We start from the raw sequence: 26,546 nt of genomic DNA, 5'->3' as shown, positions 1-26,546 counted from the left end.
TGTGTTTGCATTAACAACACTACAACAATATAAATAACATTTACATTGAATATCTTTATTATTATTTATTATCTCTATATGTTTAAGCTACTCTGCCTGCATCTCAAATAGAGGAACCAGGTTCTAAATTTAGTAACCAAAAATATGTCCATGGTCTGTGTGTGGTTGACTAAGGAACTAATGAGGCAGGGCTGAACTTCACTGACTGGTCAATCGCACATTTCAATGATGCTTGTATGGATCCATACATAAAATAAGCAAGCACAGGTTGCCAGTTGTGTCAATAAATCATATCCAAGTGAAAAGAGCAAGAAAGATTGTCTGTCTGCAGACAGCTGTCTCTCCCTTCTGACATTGTCTCTTTCCAGTACCCTTGTTGTAAATCCTGATGTCCAGAATTAGACAGAGTATCATAGTATCGCAACATTAAATTAGACATAGATTCTGTGTACTGTCTCGTGTCATGATTGTAGTGAGAGTCCAATTTTCATATTTAAACACAAACATTAATGCTCTAAATAAATACATTTCTAGAATGAAGTTCCTGGTTGAACGGGCTCATTTGTTGCAGACATGAAGCTCCAAACAGAGAGATGCATCTGAATTATGTCCACATGGCTGTCATTATGAAGGGTTATTGTGGAGCAGCTCATGTCCACAATGAAACATAAAGAGATTAGATGTTCCCCGGGGACATAACATGACAACATGCATTGACTCGACCTTTCTGTAGGTTTGTGTTTGTGTGTGTGTGTGTGTGTGTGTGTTTGTGTGTGTGTGAGAGAGAGAAAGAGAGAGGAGAGTGCTTCCCTGAGTAGCATTTTGTCATACGTTGTTCTTTGAAAAAGTCATAGGCTTTGTTAGGGTCAGATTGAATGGGCAATACCACTTAGTGAAGTGACTGTGGAAACACACATTACACTGGTGGGCGTATGTGAAGCTCAATCATTTAAAAAATGTCATAATATGCTGGACTAATGAAGATAACAAAACAGAAAGTAGGTCTAGGCTGCCCTCTATTGTCACATTTGCGTTAGTTAAATATACATGAAAAGCAATGTAAATATTCCACTAAAACAAAACAGAAACATATTTTTTTCTTTACATTAACCAACATTATATAATCAAGCATTATATTTTGAACCCATTTAAATTTAAAACATATATATTTCTGATGTATTCCACATGGCTTTGCAATGTTTTAATCCTTTGTGCTGAGAGATGATTGATTCTATTCAGAATGTGTTATACTTGATTACTTGTGCTTACAAACTGTACACTAATAAGCATCAGTAGAAACTGACCTCGGAGAGGAGGAGTGAGCGAGTTAGAGAGAGAGGGAGACGTAGAGAGAGAAAGGGGGATTGAAATGGTCCAGCACAACACTTGTAAGAGGAGAAGGAGACCTATTTCCATGGCAACAGTGTTTCTATCACCTACTGCATGTGTAGGAGCTGAAAATACATGCAATACACTGATAGCGGGCACACGCACGCATGCACAGACACACACACACACACACACACACACACACACACACATATACACATACACACTGCCTCCATGGATACTGCCTACGTCATCTCATTCACACATGGTAACAGCAGAGAGGAAGCTGTCTCATCGACACAAACCAAAACAAGAGAAGCCCTCTGTGTCGTTGCCCCTGTTTAAAGCATCATCCATCATCATAGACAATGTTGTTTACTGATGTTGATTTGATTGCATTTTCATGGAGACCAGCATATTGTCGCTTTTCACATGGTGTGGGGGAAGGGTCTTTTTTATGTTCTATGCATGGATTCATTTAAAGGTTGAGTCAGCGATTCTGGAGAACACTTGTTGTCAAAATCAGTTTTTGACAAAATCAATACCTGTAAACTGGTATGTAAACAAAAGGAGCCCACCATAGCAACATGCCCGTTTACAGAGTCTAGTCTGTGGATTAACTCTGGATTTTGTTTCAACACAGACACATTATGGTCAAGTAGAGGATCGTGAGGAGATATTCACTGATTTTCACAAAAATGTATTTCGACAACAAGCATTCTCAAGAATTGCTGACTCCATCTTAAAAGCTGCAATTACAGTTTCATATATGTTTTATTACATTGTATTATAGCATAAAAAGTTGATAACACATTAGCTTATCACCTATAATATAATCGTTATCTATATGTTGTGGTCTACAAATTACTAAGCAACATTAGCGGTCATTTGGAGTCAAGCATTTGTCCAACTAATGAACTTTAAATCACTGTTAACTCTCATCTTAACTTTGCTTTTGTCTACACCACCAACTAAATGTGGCTCTTTAGCAGTGAGACTTTCCCTTTCTCCTTCAAGGTAGTTGCCAACTGTTTGTCATTCAGTGTTAGATTAAAGCTGTTTCAATGCTACCAAGAAATGAGGTTGACATTTTTTCTGTGGGCTAAAGAAACAAAACACTAAGCTGAAATAGGCTAAATAAATACTATGTGATGCTGAGGGGAACTGCGGTAATTATTTGAAGGCTTAACACTTGGGTGGTCCATTTCATAGTGGAGATAGTGATCTTATCCACTATTGCTATTACAATTGGGATTGTCAAATTATATTATATGTAAACAAGCTTAATAGTGTATGTGTCGTGACTTGCCCTACTAAAGTTGGTGGGAGGGTATTTGAAGAAGTTTGACTGGGTGATGTAGTTTTAGCATTTTTTTTTGTCACTCACATGGTGCCTCAATAGGATATGGCCACACAAGGAGACCTCTGTTTTCCCCGGCGGCTGCATCTTATCAGCCTCTTCATCGTTACCCAGACCCTTGTCTCTTAGCAACAGGGGCCGGCGCTCTCTTAAAGGGGCCAGTCGTAATTTGAGGTCATAAAACATGAGACGGAGAGTAGCAGCCCACTCAATTAGCAGTTATTGATTCTTGTCAGGTGAAAAGGTGAACAGAAGAGAAGAGGGGAGAACAAAAGAGAAAAATTATGGCAGGAAAATGGCTGACTTTGATCACAGGCACAGAGGCAGACAGTGGTTTTATGTGACGAAAATACAAGAGGAGCAGAAGGGGTGATGGCAGCATCTTCTGACAGCTCTTTAAATAGGGGAGACATTGATGGTTGGATGGATGGATGGATTTTAGCTATTTATAAAAGCATCAAAAACTGATGGATACATAGTTTACCATGTCATTCTGAATACTGAGAATAACATTGACGCAGAGATAATCTCACACGTAGTAGCGTAAATCATGTATAGCATGCCACCCGTCTGTTTTTGAAATTGGTTTGGAATGTTAATATATTAGGATTATTTCATAGATAGAGATATTTAATTTTTTCATTTTTCAAACAGAATGCAAGTAATGTCAGGGGAAGAGTCTTTCCAATACTAACAAGCTGTGATGTGATATTTAAGTCAGATGTATTAGAAATATTTCAGGTTTAAAGTCAAAGGGACTGTTATAGTTACCTGATGGTTAATTAAGTTTGATTGTATTTCATTTTACATCCGCTTGTATTGTAGTTCTCATTAGGTTGGCAGTTGAATACTTTACTGTTGTGCCTTTGCCTATGTTAGAAACTTTACTGTACCTGCGCATTTCTGTGTTTAATATGTACTGTATCTGTTTATACATTCTAAGCCAAGCATGAGCTAAACACCGTAAGAAGCTTAACAGAGACTAGTTAACATGTGCTCTGTGTGTGTAGCTATAGGGACAGTGATGGTAAGTGAAGCAGACTGCGCTGACCCAGTGCCCTCTGACTTACTCTGTCTCTCAAATGAAGCTTGTCTTTGTCACTTTCTGTGACTTCAGCAGTAATGTAAAAGGACAGTCAGAGTAAATCTCATCACAAAATATGAACTCACTTGGCCAACAAGTTGCCTTGGGAAATATGTGAAGAAACTATTGTCATCCAAATGACATCTTGATACAGTATCTTAGCTCTAACTGGTATACAATCATGCTGGATTTATTGTATGTTATTAATATTTGTACCACATTGTTGCATTTTGTTAGATTGAAGTCAGTACAATTCAGGCGGTTCATTTGGGGTTCAGTGTCTTGCCCAGTGACACTTTCACATGGTGCAGAATTGAACTGCCACCCCTTAAATAGTAGTAAATGTTGAGATATGACTATGTGACTACATGAAACCTTCGCCTCAGCAAAGTCAATTGAAAGTATTGACTTAGAAGATCCTTTGACCTAAATAATTTCATGGTAATCCATCCGATTGTTGTTAGCATATTTCCTATACTGAATCACAAATGTCAACCTCTAAGCGGCATTACACAAGAAATCAAGGACATCGCCAAAGTCAGTAGGATTCATCACCAGTGACCATGTATGTCCATACAACAACAAAAAATGTCTGTCACAAACACAATGTCAGACAGCAGTGCAAATTACATTTCAGTCCAGTCAGGTGATTACCCAAAACAAAACTACCTAATTGCATATTTTCATCAATCATTAGAAAAAAATGTTTTTAAATTGAGCACTGTTAAGTAGAGCAGAGGGAGTTTTCATTTCCACTTCGGGACTGTGGGTAAATAAATGCTGTCATTTGGAGAAGCTTGGAAATGCTGTGAATAGTCTCTGCACTCTTGCTTAAAGCAAAAGCAACAATGTGTTGGCAGTGACAGTGTTACATGCTGCCGACAGAGCCGGCTTCTAATTGGTCCGCTCAATCTCCTCATCCCATCCCACACACTCTCTATCCCTCTCTCTCTCTCTCGCTCTCCCTCTCTCTCTCTCTCTCTGTGTCCCCCCCTCTCTCTCTCTCTCTCACTCTCTCTCTCTCCCCTCTGCCTTTCGACTGACAGCCCGTTTCCTCCAATCCCTGCAGGGCCATGTGAGGCGGGGGACCAATAGCGTGTCGGGTGGGCGGGTGGTGGAGCTGGGTGCCGTGGGCCAGCTGCAGGCAGAGATGCTCCATTTGGAACTCATCGACGGCGCTGCTGACAGTTACCGCGGCGACACAGAGTCCTTAAAGAAGGCGTCGTCGGCCATAGCAACCCCTCCGCTCACCAAGAAGGATCCTGCCGCACCTGTCACCATGGATACCTACCGGCCCAAGAGACCCACCACCCTCAACCTCATCTCCATCGTGCCACGCACACAGGTATAGAGAGTGCCTGGATTTAACCTTAGACACACACACACACACACACACACACACACACACACACACACACACACACACACACACACACACACCCACCCACTCAAACACACATAGTTTATTGGAGATGACCAAATATTGATCAGCTTGATCAGCAGGACTTTAAATGAAGGAGATCTGTTTCTGTGTGTGTGTGTGTGTGTGTGTGTGTGTGTGTGTGTGTGTGTGTGTGTGTGTGTGTGTGTGTGTGTGTGTGTGTGTGTGTGTGTGTGTGTGTGTGTGTGTGTGTGTGTGTGTGTGTGTGTGTGTGTGTGTGTGTGTGTGTGTGTGTGTGTGTGTGTCTGTCTGTCTGTCTGGCTGGGTTTATATGAAAGGACAACCTGCGTGACATCCCCGTTGGATTCCCTGCAACTGTTTCTCTGGCAGGATGTGTTTACTGGACAGAACAATAGCCACAATTGTCAAGCCACAGAGATTTTTTTTCCCTCTGCGGTGCCCGTCTCTATTTGTGTTTGAATGCTGCTAGGGCTCGTGACTGTGTGTGCGTTCTTGTACTTCAGTCTATGCGAGGACCAATTTTAGCTTGAAACATCAATATGGAAAGACCTGTTGTCTTCACAGGGCTGCTGGAGGGTTACGGTTAAATTTAAGGGATAGAATTAGGGTTAGGAGCTGCTCATGTCCAGTATTGACACCTGGACATGAGCAGTGTGTTTGGGTGAAACTGCATGTGTGTTTATCAGTGTAGGAATGCATGAGTCTTGACCTTGTGTGTGTGTGTATCTCTTGTGTGCCTACTAACGTTTATTGTGTGTGTGTGTGTGTGTGTGTGTGTGTGTGTGTGTGTGTGTGTGTGTGTGTGTGTGTGTGTGTGTGTGTGTGCGTGTGTGTGTGTGTGTGTGTGTGCTAGAAGCTCTAACGAGTACTGCAGATTAAACAATTACATTTGTAACTGTCTCCAGCACGACCCATAGAAGCGTCTTTTGATTTGACGCTGCTGTCAGCATGATGACTCCATTTGTCGATGCCTTCCACACCCATTACAAACCACTGATTTGTCAGTGATGACAAATCAGTTTTGTGATGTGACACACAGCTATGGTTACGTTTGTGTTAGGTCTAGATAAATAAAACGACGGTTTAACCTACTGAAGTCTTTTTTCATTATACTGTATTCAAAGTCATTGTTGAGTTGGCAACACACAGTTGAGCATATAGCAAATAATGAGCATGCATGTGCTTTGATACCTGCCAGTCTCAGTAGAAATGTAAAGGCCTTCATGGTTATACTCTCATTATGCAACATATACGAACATCAATGTGTATGTTAGAGTTTGCCTGTGACTCTAACATACACACGCTCACCCACAGTGAAGCCTGTCAACATGATCAACCAAGCAGCTCTATATTTGTCTGCGCTTTGTTCTTTGCTCAGTTTCCATGAAGTGGAAACAAGCCCTACTCTTCCTATTGCTGTGCCTTTGTTCGTGTGTGTGTGTGTGTGTGTGTGTGTGTGTGTGTGTGTGTGTGTGTGTGTGTGTGTGTGTGTGTGTGTGTGTGTGTGTGTGCGTGTGTATGTGTGTGTGTTTGTCTGTGTGTGTGTTTGTGTGTGTGTGTGTGCGTGCGTGCGTGCGTGCGTGCATGTGCGTGTGCATTTGTTTCGTGCGTGAGCTGTCAGACCTAGAGAGTATAATAGAAATAATTGCTCTGAAACGTTTTTCTTCTCTGTTAAGTTTGCCTGTCTCCTTTGTCAATGTTCACTCTCCTATTGCAGCAGCTACTAAGAATAAAATAAAAAAAACAGGGTTTGAAATATTTCAATATTAAACGGCTGAAATGTTATTATTTTTATAAAATTGACCTCGGTATGAACTTTGAAAACATGAAGCAACAGGACACATCGTATGTATTGCTAGCGGATCTCTCTAGCATACCTACAGTATAATTGAGACACTTTACAGAAGCCTATAGCTCTGCCAGCTCCAGCTGAGGTTTAGTCACGCGGCGCAAACAAAACTCAAATGAGATGGAGATGAGTGCTGACAATCTCCGGGCAGTTTTCCCTCCGACAGAGAACTGTATGGAGAGAAAGAGATAGAGAAAGCACACTGGGTGACTCTTTCCAGGTCAATGGATCTGTAAAAAAAAATGCAAAATATACCCTAAGCTTTGCATCATTTGGCAGCCAGTGACTATGTTTTTAGATCATATACTCTATCTTGCTCCACCGTTTTGTGCCTGTGAATTTGTTTTAGGAAAAATCCTATGAAGTCTATGTATTTGTATGTATTGTATTTGACAGGGACACTGCATAAACAGTTCTGTAAATATACCAGATTTAGCCAGAAGCTTAGTTTCCATCTGCAGTCCCTGGCCAGATGTAACAGTATAGGCTCCCTAAAAAAAGCAAATAACAAGAAAGGTTGAGAAAAACACACATTAACCAAGATAGAAGCAAAACTGTGATAACATTAATTTAACCACATATTAATGTAGTATTCAGTAGTTCTACGCATAAAACATATGAAGCATGCAAGTCAGCTAATCTCAAACTGTAGTGAGAAATTACAAAAAGATGAAAGGAGTTTGTTTGTTTTTACCTACAAGAATACATAGTAAGTACACTTTTATATATATATATCCAGGCTTCGTTAGGGATGATCAACCACAATAGAGAAAAAATAATGACACTACAAAATGTTTGAAATATGAACTACACCAATTTTAATAGTATACTGAGCTCCTTATAGAAGCGGGGGCAGGGTTTATTTCACAGATCGTCTCCTCTGAAGCTGATTAAGTTAAACAATTAAACAGACAGACAAACAGACGTCCATCTCAGGAAGGGTTCCTACCACCTATTCCCAGTCAAACTTTAATCTCTCACTTGGTGAGGGACACTTCTTGTGTTCAAGTGCATTGTTGTTTTTGTGTGTGTATACAAGTGTTGTAAGAAGGTATACCTTATAAATAACAGACTCAAATATCAAGAATATATGTATGTGTGTGTGTGTGTGTGTGTGTGTGTGTGTGTGTGTGTCTTTGTGTGAGTTTCCTACAGTCTAACTCATAAAGAATCCTACATACTTGACATGTCGTGTGTTATCAGTCACTCCCATGTGTGTATTAATATGTCTGATTCACTATATGTTAAAACACACCTTCAGATCCTTAGACCAAAACTGCAAATCTCCCTCCCTGCTGATTCACCTGTTACCACGGCAACAGCTCTGTCTCCGCCGCATATACAGTACGTAGATGGGAAGTGAGTCATGCGTGCTGGTGGGTGGACAGAGGAGTAGGACATGATCTTATTTTGGACCAAATGTCCCTGTCATAGGAGTTTCCAGGTCCTCTTTCCATCTGTCAATATCTAGTCTGCTGTTAGTGTATCCACTGCAATCTCTGTCTGTCCCTCCTTATCCATGGATGGGTATCAAGTCTAAAAAGCATCAGGTAACGACTGAAACGTGTCTATACCACTGGAATCAAATGTTGGTCAGGGTTCTTCATTTTCTTGTTTTTGAAAGTAGTTATGAACACAACACTGACACATCCTCACAATACGTTAAGGTTGCGTTTGTACACCATCACAGCAGTGACAGAGCAACACGTCATTCATTTGAAGGCGTGTTTTTTGACCTTGTCACTATATTCGCCAGCTAGTCATTGTGTTGGGTGATATTTTTCTGGAGGTCTAACAATGACAATTGTAATCAAATTAAAATAGTATCTCTCTCTTCAATGGTTGAATAGAAACACACTATGTATGATGGTGAAAAAAAGATTTTCAACTGGTGTTAAGCTGTTTTTTGAATAATATTAGTTAAATATTACACTCTTTTGTCTAGTCCTGGAGAATATTTGCATTTATTTATTTTTTTCTTAACCGTATTTATGAAAATGAAGCAGTGGGGAAGTGAAACAGTAGTGTGGCAGAAAAAACACACACGCCAATTAAATGAGGCAAAAAAAGAAGAAAAAAAAAGTTGTATGGTGATATGGTATAACTGAGACTTTAATTAGATAGACACTTGAGAAGTACAGTATCATGGTTTCTAGAAAGGGCTCTCTTTTGTATGTTAACAACTCCACAAAAAGAAATTATTAGAGACTCCCACTGTGTGCGGGGTTTCCCAGTAGGTCTGGTTCCTTTTTAAATGCAGACCACGGAGCACGGACAAAAGAATCCCTGCTCATTCAACAGAATAAAAGCCTTGTGTGTGTGTGTGTGTGTGTGTGTGTGTGTGTGTGTGTGTGTGTGTGTGTGTGTGTGTGTGTGTGTGTGTGTGTGTGTGTGTGTGTGTGTGTGTGTGTGTGTGTGTGTGTGTGTGTGTGTGTGTGTGTGTGTGTGTGTGTGTCTGACAGCCAGAGAGAGAGAGAGAGACAAAAAGTTGTGTACACTGTGTGTGAGTGTCAGGATACAAAACTGGGTGAGGAAATCTCTCTCTTCCCTTCTCGTTGTATCTCTTTACTCTCCATCTATTTTTATTTCTCACCACTTCTTCTTCTCCTCCCCTTTTCTCTGCATTTTCACAGGACACATTAAACAACAACTCCTTTGGGAAGAAATACACTTGGCAGGAAAAGGTTTCTGGCTCCTCATCGCCTCTGAAAACAGGTGAGCCCTTCTTTCACTTTATATTTTAGACACCCTTTCTAAATGTGTCTGAAATATAACATTGTGTTCATTTTAACTAGCATATGAAGAACAGAAGGCTGTGTCTCTATATGTATTATTCAACCTTGTGCTACTAACACAGCAGCTGAAAGTGCTCGTGATTTGCATGGAGTCTGGCAAGCTGTGCGTCCCACTGATCCTCGGGGGTGGACAGTGTTAAGGCTTGCATTAGCTATGCTGAGCTAAGCGTGGCTAGCCGAGGCAATGCCATACACTGGGTGTGTGTTAGCCAGCTGGAGGCTTAGCTAGCTGGGAGCTGTCATAGCTCATTGCTACAACTCTTTTCAGAGCACCATGTGAGGCGAGACTAATGAAACACACTGCCAACAACTCAACACTGTTGCAAAGAGTGACATAGCATGTTCATTTTTATATCAATAATTTTTAAAAACACACCTAGAGAAAAACCTTTAAAATATAAGGATGAATCAACTTGAATAGCTTTATTCAAGCCATTCATTCACCCCATATAATGCTATTTTTACTGTGCTGTAATGTTTGAGTTTGTTTGGTGGCTAAACAACTGATTTGTTAATGAAAACGACTGGTGCGATTCATATGCAAACTAGCAAATGAAACAACATTGCTTCAGAGGCACCAAAAACATATTGTGAGTTAAAATGACTTAGTTTTATGGAATTTTGCTAAATTTGAATTGTAGATCAATGTGATTCAGTGTAGATTAGTGTCTGTGGGCCCCACAAATAATTCTCTTTTTTTTTCTTTTGGAATACATTTCAATAAGAAGGTTAATTATTAAAAACTAAATTTCCAATCTAGTCCTTAAGATGGTGATGTCTTGCTATGGTAAGATTTTCAGACTGTGGCTCAGTTGGTAGAGAGGGTCGGCTGATGATCAAAGGGTTGGAGGTTCGATCCCCGCCCTGCCACCTGTGTCATGGTTGTTGTGTCCTTGGGCAAGACACTTAACCCACCTTGCCTCGTGTGAATGTCGATAGTTAGCCTGCTATCGGTGTATGAATGTGTGTGAATGGTAACGTGGGAAAGGAAAACAGGTATCCCTTGTAAAAGAGTCTTCGGTCTCAATGGGATTTACCTGTATAAATAAAGGTTAAAAAAAAAAAAAAAAACAGACCTTAAATCCTTTCAAGGAAAGACTGAAGACGTGTTCAGAAGACAGAGCATTATAACAAACTAAGAACTCGCATGATGTGCTATGCTGTGGCCCCAGATGTCATGCTGCATCATACACAGTCACAAAAAAAATATGTTATGCTTGGATTTCCTCGCGTCGGATTATGACATAACACATTAATCACCTTCTCCTGGGTGCACTCTGAATTTGATGAGCAATGGGGATTTAGCTTCATAATCCTCACATCTGTTACCTAACCATTTTATACTTTTCTCTCTTCCTGTTTGTGCTTTACTTTGTCTATCTGTGCATTTGCTGCCATGTCTGCTTTCATGTCTGTTTGTTTATTTGTTTTCCCGCCATGTCTGTCCTCTTGTGTCGTGTATGTTTACACTACGCGTGCTTATGTGCCTTTGTGTGTGTCTGCGCGGCTGTCTGTGTGCTACTGTTGTCTGTGTCTGCTCTTGCTCCAGGTGACCTCACCCCTCCGCATGAGCACAGCTGCCTGAGTGACGAGGACAAGGTGCAGGGCGCGCAGACCAAGGACCGCGGCACCTCTACCGACGCCCCCTGCCGGCACAGCCACACCTCCGGACACTCGCACGGTTCCTCCTCCACCACTACTGCCTCCGCCACGCGCTCCAAGCTCCAGCAGAAGCCTCCCGCCCCACCCCCTCCACCCCAGAACTACACCCCAGCTCCCCTGTACCCGGCGGGGGGAGGGAAGGCGGTGGATGGAGGCGGGCACAACAACCACCACCACAAGGAGAGGATCCGCTACCACACGGACGTTCACTTGGAGCCCACGGAGGAGATCTACCTGACCCCCGTGCAGCGCTCTGCCGACGCCCTGGACAACCCCCCTCCCTCCCACAACACTGACACTCAGCAGCAGGACAGCAGCAGCAGGCCGTACCTTTCTCAGCAGAGCGAGCAGGGCCGGATGTCCATCGGCTCCGACACAGAGGGCCCGCCTCCTTACCAGCCCCTCCCCGACGAGCGGACCAACCCCTCCATCTACGAGGAAGAGGACGATGAGGTGTATGTCCAGCCGCCCTCCTACGCCTCCTGCATAGAGGCCCTGGTCACGCCGCCCGGCACGGCCCCCTGCGCCCCCCACTCCTCCCTGGCTCTGGACCTCAGCCTGAAGGGAGCCGGGGGGACGGGGGCCGGTGTCATGCTGAGAGCCTGCTCCTCCGTGGAGTATGTGGACGCCACCGATGACAACAACAGCTACTGCGGGGAGGACGAGGACGTGGACAGGGTGATGATGGATGAAGGGGGGAGGAAGGAGGGAGAGCAGGGGGATGGTGATGGTGGTGGTGGTGGAGGCAGAAGAGCCGCCCCGCCAAGGACTTCCATGAGCTCCGAGGCCAGCGGTCTTTCCTACGACTCGGTCAAGTACACGCTGGTGGTGGACGAGCACGCTCAGCTAGAGCTGGTCAGCCTCCGCCAGTGTTACCAAGGCTACAGTGACGACAGCGACTCGGCAACCGTCTACGACAACTGTGTGTCCTCCCCCTACGAGTCGGCCATCGGGGAGGAGTATGAGGAAGAGGGGGAGGAAGAGGAGGAGGAGGAGGAGGAAGAGGAAGAGGAGGACAGTGCTCGGGTAGGAGGGGTCAGGAGAGAGGCCACGGCTTGTCTGTCAGAAGACTCCACTCCAGAGGGGGACATACACTTCTCCAAGAAGTTCCTCAACGTCTTCATGAACGGACGCTCTGGCTCCTCAAGTAAGTCACTGTGAAAACATTAAGTTAATACATTAATTCATTTTTTTTTTAAATGTAAACATTTATTTATACGGGTAATCTCATTCTCAATCTCAAATTTTTTAGCTCTGTTCAAGAGTTTATTTTAATCCCAGTGTGTCAATCAGATGCTCTCCTTAATCCATTTACCAAAACAAACTGACACTTCCCCTCTGTACCAGATTAGAATATTTGTTAACGCAAAACAGTATACTCCCCCATAATTATTTTAATTTTTGAAAACAGCCACAGAGCATACCAGCACGACAGGCTGCCGCTCTGTGTAATTCCCTTCAAACACAAGAGTAACACAACAGTGAACGCTGTCTGGCCCAATTGGCAGCGTGATGGAAAAGGCTTAATGCAATGTGGCTGATGAAAGCAAAGCCGCAGAGAATTTCAGGAGCTGGAATATTCTAATTCAGCACAGATCATCATCCAAATGACATGTATCTCTGGACATAGTGACCATCTATTTGAGTTAGATTCAACTTTGTGTTGAAAGTAAAACAAATTTAAATAAGAAGAATTAATGCAAATAAATTGTGTACAGAAGAGTAGTAGGGCTACAGGGAAGAAAAAAAAATTAGAGGAGGAAGTTTTTAGTTTTTTTAAATGTTTTTTTTTCATTGTGGACTTCGAGAATAAAGAAGACATTTAGAGAAAAAAGAAATTCAGAGAATAAAGACGAAATACAATATTGATAAATATTGAAAAAAGTGAGAGGAGGACAGTCTTTTATATAGTATATAATGTGTTTTATTATTATTACAAGTATAAAGTAGAAATTTGAATGTATTCTCAAATTGCATTATAAAAAGAACATCAAATTAAAATTAAAATTCCTCCCCACCTTTTTTTTCTTCTCAATATTGTATGTTGTCTGTATTCTCGAAATTTCGACTTTATTCTCGAAGTGCTTAAAAAAGACTAATACTCTTTTGTACATAAACACATCTGAAACTGGATGTATTTGGATTTTTTTTTTTCATCATACCAGTCACTTGAAGATAAACATCTGTGATTTACATGAAAGCTTTATGACTGCCTCTTGTGTCTAAAAGCTGTAGTTTTTTCGCTGCTTTGTAAATATTCTTATCAGCATCGTGACAGCAGCACGTTCAGGGCATGAACACAGCTGGACATGTACGTGGCCTGCTGGGCAAAGGGGACACTGAGCCAAAAGCAGCTTGCAGTTTGACACATTCAAAATCTATTTAGTTTAATCTTGAAGATTTTCCGACCCCATGTTGACGACTGTCTTCTTTGGTGTTCTGTAATAAAACAGAAAAACCTCATGAGCTCTGAATCTGCAGAAATATGCCATTCAGAAAGGGGACAAGTGAAACAGAGAAAATGTCAGTGTGACCATTGCATAAAAGCCTTACAAGTATTGCACAAGTGAACAATATGTTAAGTGTTCACCTACCAAATATGAAAAATATTAAATATTTTATTCAAATCCACCTACTTACCTATGACAATAGTCAGTTTTGAAAAGTCTGGAATAATGTTGCTGATAATATAAATATATATCACCAAACCTATAAGGTCATCGGGGACCTTGAACATCTTGTCGCTGGTGTCCTTGTGCTCAGAGTAACAGATTCTCTCAGTTATCTCATTAACACTTTGCTGGACTGAAGAATGTACGATTTACCTTCATTAGGGTTGATTGTCACTTAGGGAAAACAAAGGGGAAACACATTGTCATGAATCGACCCCCATCCCTGAGTGTATTTTTGTGTAAAGCAGTCAGCAGCAATGGCAGGAGTGACAATGAATATGAAAGAGAAAGATAACTCCTCTATTACAGTGTGTATGTGTGATCATTTTCCTTTAATAGTCCTTCTCTTGTCCTCTTGGATGCCGTCCATGGGTGTTCTACAGACTCATTAAAAAGACCACAGCAGTTTATCTGAGTAGTGCAGGAGGGAGTTACAGAGGTCCCAGGGAAATAAAGGAAGAACTGCACAATGCTCACCTGTTTCACGCCCAATAAAAAAAGTGAATTACGGGTCCTTCAGAATGCATGTGGGCTTTAAAGCCAACACAATATCCCGGGATTACCTCATTTAACATGTTTTCCCTTATCTCATGTTTTCTTTTCAAGGTGCAGAGTCCTTTGGCTTATACTCTTGTGTCATAAATGGAGAAGAGAAGGATCAGAGCCACAGAGCCGTCTACAGGTGAGGAGGAACTACATCCAGCCGTCATATGTAGCTATCATCTCAATGAATGTGATAACATGTTGCTCAACTCAGCACACAAGCAGTCAGGAAATTAAATGTGTTCACTACAGGCTGTTGTCATTACAAAGCCTTCTGACCCTGGGATTCCTATTCAGATCTATATCTTCCATTAAACAGGCTGAATGCTCCGATGCACAGTTCAGCCATATTGTCGAAACGTAGCTATTTAGAGGTTGAAGGTGAGTGTCAGTGCACCGCGTAAAAACGCCAAAGTTGCCCTCCAGTGACTGTACAATTAAGAATTAAGCATTGAAGAAAACTGTCCAATCAGAGCTTCACAAGATATTAAAGGCCTATGAACAGTAATGTAGCGCCACCAGATTTTCTGTCTTTCCAGCTGAGCAAGCAGAGACTCTGACATAAGCTCGTCATAACTTGTTAATTCTCACTAGCAGGTATATGTCCCTATCCACGCTATACTGCGACACACAGCAGCATTTAAGGTTGCTGTTACTTTTCAACATGTTCATCCCAATCATTCAGTTTTTTTTTGTTTTTTTTTCAGTTGTATCTTCATGTTTCCTCAGTAACAGTCACACCCCAGCTGATATCTGCTGTTGAAACCCTCTGGTTGATAAATGCAAAGGGGAAGGGGGCAAAAACAACAGCACTGCAGTCATGTGATTCATAGCATCTCTGTGCACTGTCAGCTCATGTGATGGTGTGGGACATTACCCATGCATAGCTGAAAGCAGATAAGGCTTGTAACTGTGTACCCTTCATTCAGTGGGGTTTCTTGTTTGTACTGTATGGTGGATCATATTATATATTGTTGTCATGACTATAGCCATTAGCTTCCCATGTGACTGGCCAGCAGCAGGCTATTTATATAAGTGTATCCATTCTGACCAATGTAAGCAAATTGCATGGTCGCTTCTTGCCATAAAGGTAAACATAGGCGTCCATGGATGTATTCCTCTTAATAAATGAGTCGAGATAAAATTAAACATCCAAACAGAAAAATTATGTTTATGGTTTACGGAGATACAGTGCATGGGTGGTCATATCCGGCGAGTAAAAAAAGCCAGCGAGTTCCATTAGAACCTCTGCATCACTAACTGTGTCTGGACAGGTTTGTCCCTCGACATGACGATGAGTTGGAGATGGAGGTGGATGATCCGTTGCTGGTGGAGGTCCAGTCAGAGGACTACTGGTACGAGGGCTACAACATGAGAACTGGCGCCCGCGGGATCTTCCCAGCTTACTACGCCATAGAAGTAACCAAGGACGCCGAGAGCTGTAAAGGTAACTGACCCTGCCACCATTTTACTTTGTTGTTGTTGTTGTAGAAGCCTGACTGTGAATGTATTAGGATGCTGAAGTACCTTCTATGGGGTACGATTGGAACACTGCACTAGGCCATTGTTTGAGTCCCTATGTCCCGAGGTCAATTCTATAAAATCAGTTTTCTTCTAAATAGATGTTAGACTTTGCGTGGGGCAGAAATGATCATCGCGAGGGATTATTTCTGATGAGTAAATACTGAACATTATTTTCAAGGAAAATGTTGCATAGTGTGCCTTTAAAGTTCCTAGTTACAATGGCACAGTTAAAGTTGAGCAGAAAACCCCCACTGCAGATAGAGACATAGAGTTAAAACACAAAACTGCTGCAAAGAGTTATACCAGATTGTGATATGCATGCATGTGTACATAGTCATAGTGTAGAGGAAACAATTGGCCAAGTACTAACCAACCACCCTATCAACCCACAACAAATACTGTCCTTCTTTTCCTGTGGAAAATAAAATAAAGCTACTGATTTTGTCCTCTCGTTTTCAAGGAGTTTCTAAACATATCCCCATTGACTTGGGTCGTTTAATACATGACTCCCAACTCTTTTATGTAATATTTAGTTATTTGTTGCCTTTGATAATTATTCCCTGTCTACTCCCGTACAGAGAAGAGCAGTGAATGGATGGACATATACCAGCTGAAGTTCCTGGGGTCAGTTCAAGTGCCCTTCCACAAAGGAAACGACGTTCTGTGTGCAGCTATGCAGAAGGTACACGGGCCTGTGTTGTGCACATTGCTTTTTGTTTTGCTTGTGTTTGTGTGTGGAAAAGCATTTGTCTACTGTGGTGAAGCAACATTGAGCAGATATGAAAACCACAAGTACATCAAGATCAACAGAAAAGGGATGGGGGTGTCATGAGAAACATAACTTAAGAGGAGCTACAGCATAGTCTGTATCCAATTTGTATGGTATACACCAGTGATTTTCCACCTTTTTTGAGCCGCGGCACATTTTTTACATTTTCAAAATCCTGGGGCACACCGCCAACCAAAATGACACAAAATGACACTCCAACACAGTACATATAATACATATACGGTAGAAGAGTAGGCCTATTACATTATCTACCACACTTTATTACAGCACAGACACCCAACAATGGTTAATTAGGTGATATTAGATCATTTCCCACGGCACACCTGACGATCTATCACGGCACACTGGTTGAAAATCACTGGTATACAAAATATATAACTGTGAAGGGAGAACAATGGCTTCATTCCTAGTGTTTAAAGTTTCAGATAACATGAGCATTGCTGTGGTGTCATTGGCCCACATTGCAACATCTGGATTAAAGAATCTTAATCTTCATATCTCATAGGATAAACACTATGTTATCCAGCGTTCACGTTCAATGTTTAAACTTGGAAATTAACATGAGGGCTTGGAGTGTTTTACTTTTAATGGGTCCGCTTTCACATTCTTTTTTTCAGATTGCCACCAACAGAAGGATGACAGTAAAGCACAACCCGCCTTCCTCCTGCATCCTGGAGATCAATGTAAAAGGCATCAAGCTCGTAGTTCAAGAGGATTATTATGCCTGTGACAGAGTAAGACTCTTACTGTCCCTTGTTATGTTTTTTTGACGAACGCTAAATCAAATCAGTGCAGCTTTGGTCCAATAAAAGCTAATCTTTGTCCTTGAATTTAAACAAAATGTATTCATGTCACCCCCATGTGGCTGACAATAGACACTGCAGGCAGAGATGCCAGGGTTTAAGGTTCTTTATTTGTCACATGCACAGGAGTAAAGCATGCAGTGAAATAAAGGGAATGCTCCTTAAGTGTGAGCATATTGTAACAATTAGATCAGCAAATGAAAAAATATAAAATACAATAAATGTAACAAAAGGAATTGTTTTTAGGAGTAAAATACAAGTAAACCATGAGTATTTCCACTTGGAGGTTTATGCAATGCAAAATGTACAACAAATAATATTCTAGTGAAAAATTGTTCAGACAATTGGTCATCATACTTCCAGAAGTATATCATAGATCTACTATAGTTTGTCATCATAGCAGTTTGATGTAATGTTGTAGTGTTGTAATAATGATTAAATAATATAATACTCAGTAAGGGGAATACTGAGTTATTTTACTTGTGATATTTTTGAATATTTAGCTTGTGTTTTATAAATACAATGGTAAGATTAGGGCAAACGGCTCTCTTAATGTTAATCCAAGACATTTATCCTGCCTCTTCCTTGTGTCTTGTTTACAGAGTAACGAGTGCAATCACTTCTTCCAGTTAAAAAATGTCTCCTTCTGCGGCTTTCACCCCAAAAACAGCAAGTAAGTAAAGACAATAAAACCCTGAAGCAGGACTGTTATATGTACCAAGTTCATTGTTTTTGAATGGCAAAAATACACTGCAAAACTGTACCATTTTTACCATCTGCTAGAGTTCATCTGCAGAAACCAAACAATGCATTACCACAATATGCAGCCAGAGAATTAGACAAATGTACCAGACATTGACTGGACCTCTTGACTGGTAACTGATCAGATGTGAGACAGCAGATGTATCATAATGAAGTTTTGAACAAATGAAGGCAGTGAGAATACTGAATGGCCTATCCCATGTGCCTCATCTGTGTTCCCTGTGTTCTCTGCAGGTATTTTGGTTTCATAACAAAGCACCCGGCAGACCACAGATTTGCCTGCCATGTGTTTGTGTCGGAAAACTCCACCAAACCTCTCGCAGAGTCAATAGGGTAAGTGTTTATTTTCTTTTGCATTAGCTTTTATATATTCATAAGTTGTATGGAGGAGACTTGTGCATTTACTTACTATCTGCTGACAAATGCAGATGCAGATTTTTAACATACACTGGTAACAGTTAATATCACAAAGGTATGACTAGTTTACGGTGGGGATTCAAGTTTCAAAATATTTATGTTTTTAAATTACTTCAATAGTTCACAAAGCCTTTTTCAACATTCCATTATTTTCTAATACACATTTCACATTTGCCAGACGTTATAGTTTTTTGTATGCATTTATTTGTTGATTGACTTGAGTGTCTATACAAATCTAGAATTCATATGCAGATTACAAAATGCAGTGCAGTCAGAGGCAGAGGTACTGGTTTCCGCCATGGAGTGTTTGTACGTGCAGACTATCGGCAACAAACACACCTAACAAACTACTTTGCGAGACACCAGCAGTAATATGTACAGTGTGCTGGAATGACACAAACACGAGTGAATGCAGTGTTGCAGGAAGTTGTGGCATGGCAGGTAGTGCGTGACTCCTTGTGAAAGGCTCTAAATCAGCCATGAACTCATCCAAAAGTTCCAAAGTGGCATTGCTGGATAGGCGATATAAGTATCTGGATTATGTTTATTTCCGTCATTCCAAACATGACATAAGTAGAACAAGGCCGATCTCTCTGCCGTCTTCTATGTCTCCTCCTCACGACAATAACTGCAGCCCTGTGTGCGCAACGCTGTGCTGATTAGCACCTGCCTTTCAAAAGTATTAAATATAGACGCAATCACAGCAAACACAATTATTTTCAGGCTTTGTCAATCCCAGTGCGTGTGCTATATTAACCTATTTGCATGTACTCCTCCCAATAGTTTGCATGCATATTCATGAACAAAAACGTACTTGATGGGCTGCGTGTATTCTGTCAAACATGATCCTCAGTGTTCACCATGAGTAGATCAGCTTGCATGTTTGTTTGACGGATGTACGAAATATGTCTTTTGTTTTTTCAGGAAAGCCTTCCAGTTGTACTATAAGGAGTTTGTGGAGTTCTCATGCCCTACAGAGGACATCTACCTGGAATAGCCCTGCCCTGCCTTCAACCACAGCCTTGTACAGTACACTGTATCATAACATAATGTTGCATGAAGGACAGAACTATCTCAAATTTAATTTAAAAAAAAATAAAAATTTAACACGTCTGACAAACAAGAAGGAGAAGAGGAGTCAAGTATTGGAACAGTGATGAGACCCGTGAACAGCAATGACAGATTGACATGAGCCAAAGGAGACGTTTCTTGAGAAATGAAAATATGCAAAAATGGAGTCGGTGATGAGGTGGGGACCACAGACTTTCCTTGGAGAGCACAAACATTGTATCACCCTGGTAGAGAGCCTTGGAGCCTTGCACTTGACAAGAGAAAATAGCAGCAGCTGAGGTTTGGGGAAAAAACATAATACATGATGAGTTGTTTTGACTTCTGAGCATGAGCGAGGTGAATATTTACTAAATAACATCCTCACACTGAAAATGTACACTAAGAAAAACAAATCCATGTAGGTGCAGTGAATTTGAACGTTTTAGCACATCTGGTATGGAGGTGATATGACGTGATATCCACATTGTTCCGTGGCAACTGAAAATTCACCCTGTTGTTCAAAAAAAGAGAAAGATGTAGCCATCACAAGGAAACAGCTTTTTGTTTGAGTTTTTCGTAAAGCTCTCTGCGCATGATCTGTGCTGTGCAACTTTCAGCAGAAAACTCCTGGGAAACAAAGCCACGACAGGGTCCAACACGAGCTGAAAGAGGTAATCAATCAGTCTGGTACTATTTAGATAATCGATTAATCATCAAATTAATTATAAAGCAGAAATGCCAAGAATTCACTGGTTTCTGCGGATCTGGGAATATTTGCTTGTTGTCTTGGACTTCTATGATATGAAAGTTAATATCTTTGGATTTTGGGCAAAGGGGACCGTTTAGGGGGACATTTTATAGAAGAAATTATTGATTGATTGATTGATTGATTGATTGATTGATTGATTGATTGATTGATTGATTGATTGATTGATTGATTGATTGATTGATTGATTGATTGATTGATTGATTGATTGTTTGTTTGTGAAAATAATCATATGTTAAAACATTGGACCTAAATATAAAAAAAAGGGGTTTGTGTTCATTCACAGGTCGCTTTTGAAACCAGGTGAAACTGATTGAACTCTTAGCACAGTGGCAAGGCGTGCACAGTGAGTTAGCACCGTTGCTAGTTCTGGCATCTTCAACACGGACGCCAAGAGGTTCTGCTGCTGATCATGTGTAGAAGTCTTTAGAATCACAGAGACATCAGACAGACAGGGAAAAGAGGAAATGAGACCATTTCTACATCCAGAAGAGCAGTCAGGCACTAGACCTGGGATACAATGCTACAGTCGCTATTTAAAGTAGGAGTTGACAAGGCTCGGTTGACTTGTTATGTCTAACACTAAATCACAAATAACAACTCAAGATTTAAAAAAAAAAAAAAAACAGTGTAAGGATGTACAAGTGTGGATGTTTCCCTTTTTTTAGCAGCTTCTATTGCTACTGTAGTGCTCAGCTAAACAGCCCACCACCCTTCTCCCATGAAAGCCTTAGTCCTTTATTCCTACGCCAGACACACACTGCGCTTCTTTACTGTGTGATCATCTCTGACTAGGTATACAATTGGTGACGACGATAAAGAAGGGAAAAGAAACCCATCCGGCTGAGTCTCTTTGGTGGTACAAGACAGCATCATAGTGTCTCCTTTGTGTGTGTGTGTCATGTCCTAGAAAAATCTTACTCCTTGTGCTTTCCCTGTCAGAAATATGAAAAACCCTCTTAGTGTGGCGGTGACAGGATATCAAGGCTGATCCGTGGTACAATAGGGCCTGACGAGGGAACAAAAAGCAAACTCTGGTGTCTTCATATCTTCACTAGTAGTGCCTCTTTTACATCAGATCATCGTGACCTTCCTCCGCGAACACTATCACACCATTTGAAATGCCATTTAGTGTGTGTTGACCTTACGAGTTTGAATGCCAATAGTGGTGTAGGGCGGGGTATGCTTGATGTGACTTAATGGGCTTGTTTTCCACTGCACTAAATGTGCTGTACTATATATGTGCTGTCACACGTTATATATTTGTCTCAACATGCAAACGTACAGTGAACGTGTGCTAATAAAGAGCCTTCATGCATGTTACCTGAGAGAAATGAGTTAAACAGACAAAAACGAAAGATTTAACAAAAACCAAGAACATTATCTTAATCGACTGGGTACAAGTACAGGTGCTTCTATAAAAAAAAAGAATAAGAATAGCATGGAAAAGTCCATTCAAAAAGTCAAGCTGGCATATATCCTGTAGATTAATTACACAAAGCGAAGGTTTGTTTGAATTATGATGATTACGGTGTACAGCACATGGAATAAGAAAATTCCACTAACTCAAAATAGTAGAATATAACAAAACCAATCAAAAAAAGGATTTATAATACAGAAATGTCAACTTTCTGAAAGTATGTGTATTCTAGATTAATTTCCCTTCATGTGTATGAATCTAATATGATGAAAGTTTCACTTTTTTAAATCAATTACAGGAACATGAACTTTTCATTGATCTTCTATTTTTTTTTTTAAATGCACCTGCAGTAGGAGGTAAAAATGCATGTGCGATGGGCCCACACAAATATACATATAATTCTATTTCGTTAATACATCCATGTAACAAAATTCTCAGGAAAAGTATGCCTCATTGACATGTTAGAAATAAAAACATCTTGGTCATTGGCTCTCGGGTTAACAGTTATGGAGCCGGCCCAACTAATGAGCAGAGACTCCACTCAGACCAGTCACACTCTTTGGGGTTTTTTCCTGACATTGAAATACCCTTTGCCCCTGTCTGTAAAACTTAGTTTGGAGGTTTATTCAAATAATGCCACACAAAGAGTCAGTGGATATTGGGGGTTTAGACTTGGCTCTGAAAATAGGCATTTTAAATCTATGGGTTTTTATCCCTTTTGCCATAGTGAACTGAATAGTGAATATTTTTCGGTTTCTGTTTATTGTTGATGAAACAAAAGCCATTGTATGACTAAGCATTTGGACTTTGAACCATTGTGAAATTGCCGGTTTCAATATTATTATCTTTTTTGCATTCCATGAAACAAACGATTGATTGAGCAGCGTTGACAGATGGATCGATGATGAAAAATGATCCTGTTTTGCAGCCCAAGGCTTGAGAATGAATGACTGGCACCAAAATATTTTTAAATACCGACCAAGCTTGTTAGCGTCACACTTCACAAACTAACACCAAGATAACACCTGGTTTGACCATTACAGTTGTCTTGAGATAATCCAGCTTCCCAGAATATAAAATGTGATCTGAATGAGGGCCCACATGATCATAACAGAAAGGATGTATTTCTTCTTTTTTAGTTCCAGCACAGGTACAGCACAGTTCTAATGCAGTGAGAAATGTACGGAAAGGGAGTTTTCTACATCATTCATCACACAACACTGATTTGTAATAGATTATTGTATGTGATATATTAAACAGACAATAAAAAGTCTGTAAATAACTGATTCATTAACGAAGGATGTGAAAAAGTGTCAATCCAACCAGCTCACAAGTCCCCACATGTGTTTCCTTTAAAATAAAAGAATACTTTTGAGAGTCAGCTGCTGTTGCTGATCAAAGCCATTGTGATCCACACTGACTTTTATATGAGTTCCTTTCTCAAGAGCCAATCAGGCAGACGGGAGGATATGTGAAGTAGTGGGGGCTATACAAAGGGTGTAAAGATATGCCATATATAAATAATTATTATATGTAATTATAAATAGTATACATTGTATGGATTGAAAATGTAGTATGTGAAATTTCTCTTTATTTTGTATTTTTTTTTTAGCTGTGAATTATTCTTTATTTAAAAATTTTAATGCAACTCTCACGGTGTCTTGTCATTATTATGTTCATTTGTGTAAACTTTGTTTAAATAGTTTTTAGGTACAAAGAAGAACAACAATAGTTGAGGTCTATTAAATCATGACATATCCGCCAGTTATACATACACAGTTTCATAGTTACAGTAGTTATTACATACATTTTATTAGTATGGCCCAAATCTACAAATTAAAACTTATAACTAGTTTACAAAAGGGATGTATGTAGGCCTACACATAAAGAACAGATTGACATTATCCCAGTGTCATAACCAAAGATTTAAAAAAAAAAGTGATTGCGTGTGACAATTGCCAACAGCTGTGGTTCAGCTGAGGGCTGTACTACGAAGCAAGATGTAAATCAGTTGTTGCTCATTTCCGTCGCGTGACTTGCTGCACAGAATATTTACATTTGTCAGTAATGTTCACAAACAGCACAGGCTTTAATATTAATTAGTTTATTGGTATTTATTATATCATTCAATCAAAATTAATTTAACTTTGATGCGGCCCCTAACTAAAATGATTCCCACATTCCCTTCATTATGGGACATTGTCAGATCTTAATGCCTACTATTTATATAGTGTTCAAATCAATTAAATGCTTTAGTGTTTCAATCTGCTGAGTCAAGTTTAATGTGTAATTGCGTGACAATGTCACATTAGGTACTGAGAAAAAGGAGTGGTAAAATAATTGGTATTAATTTATTAGGCAAATTGTCCCACTTCCTTCCTCACTCCCCTTATTTGCATCAGCGGTTTTGCTTTAAGTTGTTATTGTTCTGCTCTGTGATTCTTCAGAGCTGTTAGCTGAAGTTAGCTGAATCATGCCTTTTTTCTTTTTTAAGAGTCAAGAATTTAGGGGAGAGAAAAGACGAATGTCAGCAGCATCATTTTATAGAGTTTTATTTCACATCGTATTGTCCTCAAAAAGAAGATGATTTTTCTGGATGCGATCACGCAAGCAGGTCCCATCAACTATTTTCATCATTATTCTTTCTTCCAGGATCTGTTGTGTTTCTCTTAGTAGTATTCATCCTCCAGGTTCGGTTGATAAGGATTTTCACTGTCAGGTGGCAGAGGAGGATCGAATGGCCTCTCTCCATAATCTGCAGCAACACAATCGGACAGTTTTTCTCAAAAAATGTTTTCAAAAAAAAAACATTACTCTTTTGCTTTATCCGTGATGGTTTTGCTCAGTGTTTGTCTTGCATACAAAGTTCCTGATAGACCTTGTTTGGAAAAGCACCATGATATTAAAAGATTGTGTGTTTCTAAACACTTTCAATCAACTGAAATGTGACAGCCTTACCATCAGTCAGTGTAACGTGCTTTTCAAGGAGGCCTGGGTCAAAGAGCAGCTCCAACTCTGCTGTACCGTCATCTGCTCTGTTAGAAAAAAGACATTGACAGTACTACAGTCACACTCTAGAAATGGCTGATATCAGATACTCTAACTACGATCTATGTTTACATTCACATTATAGATTAATAATGGATGACATTCTTACCCACCACCATGGGTTAGACAGGACTAAGTAAAAGTCTTATTTGTATTGGTCTTGTGTTCCAAAGTGTAGAGGCCCTCACAGAGAAACACAGTTTACCAAAGGAACTGGACCTATTGCCTGTACACCATCAACACTTCCACATCACACAGCTATCCATTGCATCCAGTGCTGACATTGCTCCAATCCCATGCTTGGTTTTGTGGTAACTTTAGTTTTGATAAATTGTGAAAGCACAACATACGGTATAAATGATGCCTTTTGTATGTTTGTTCAGCCTTTTTTAGTGAAGATAGTGACCGTAATGAGTCGCTTTCAAATATTATAAAGTCTAAAGTCCAGTTTTATAGTTTGATAACCCCTTCTTCACCCCATGTATATGGCTATGGAACACAATTTTATAACACACACATTGGACACAACTTTATGTACTGATGATCAACAATAAAATGTGATAAGCTGACATGGTAGATCAATCTCAACTAGAAGGATGTGCAATATAAATACAAAGAGAGGTGTGTGTTTGGATAATAAAATGTATCCTGTAACCTGAGCTATTATTACAGTTCTTAACTCCTTTGTCTGCTTCTGTTTGCTGAAGACCTACCTTCCCATCACAGGTGCAGGAAGACTTCCACCAGTCTTAAGGCAGATAAGAATGAGGAGAGCTAAAAACACATGTGTACTGATCCTGTGTGACCCCATTGTCAAAAGAACATCATATGCAAGCTACTGCACCAAAACACAACAGAAGGCATATGATTCTAGAATGTATTTGTTAGTCTTCAAAAAAATGTGTTTTGAATGTTTCTTAAAACTTTATTTTCTTCTACCCCTCAAGGAACTACACACTAAATAGATGTGTTGTTTTCCGTACAGTACGCATTTACATAAATTCTTGTTGACATACAGTTGTTTTTTCAACAATAGCCTGCACGGTTTGTTTTATGTTGCTGGTGTTGTTAGCCTGATAAGCAAACAAAAAAGTATCATCATGTTTGAGAGAGTCTGACAGTAGCTCCTCATCGCTGATCAGCTCTGAATTGTTGTTCATGCTACACTGAGACTTGGTCAGTCTCCCTGTGTCTGCACTATGTAGTCTCACCTCATAAGTCTACAATGTGGGCCGCTAGGACATACATCTGGGGCCTATTGCATAAAACT

General features: G+C 40.3%; 1 protein-coding gene across 1 annotated transcript in view; it reads left to right on the top strand.

Moving 5' to 3' along the window:
• Positions 1–19,989, top strand: part of mapk8ip1b (mitogen-activated protein kinase 8 interacting protein 1b) — a gene marked incomplete at both ends in the record, with an annotated part of 38,726 nt that extends 18,737 nt beyond the window's left edge. Inside the window, 10 exons of the mRNA XM_080033669.1 lie at positions 4,843–5,118; positions 9,658–9,739; positions 11,369–12,628; positions 14,760–14,835; positions 15,971–16,143; positions 16,799–16,902; positions 17,628–17,744; positions 18,416–18,486; positions 18,810–18,908; positions 19,917–19,989. Of these exons, the coding sequence (XP_079889795.1) occupies positions 4,843–5,118; positions 9,658–9,739; positions 11,369–12,628; positions 14,760–14,835; positions 15,971–16,143; positions 16,799–16,902; positions 17,628–17,744; positions 18,416–18,486; positions 18,810–18,908; positions 19,917–19,989 (2,331 nt within the window). The remainder of the gene's footprint in view (positions 1–4,842; positions 5,119–9,657; positions 9,740–11,368; positions 12,629–14,759; positions 14,836–15,970; positions 16,144–16,798; positions 16,903–17,627; positions 17,745–18,415; positions 18,487–18,809; positions 18,909–19,916) is intronic.
• Positions 19,990–26,546: the final 6,557 nt, after the last annotated feature.

Source organism: Ammodytes marinus (assembly GCF_949987685.1).
Source record: "Ammodytes marinus genome assembly, chromosome: 1".
NCBI lineage: Eukaryota > Metazoa > Chordata > Actinopteri > Uranoscopiformes > Ammodytidae > Ammodytes > Ammodytes marinus.
The sequence above is the reverse complement of the archived record's forward strand: the minus strand, read 5'-3'. Positions and strand labels throughout refer to the sequence as shown.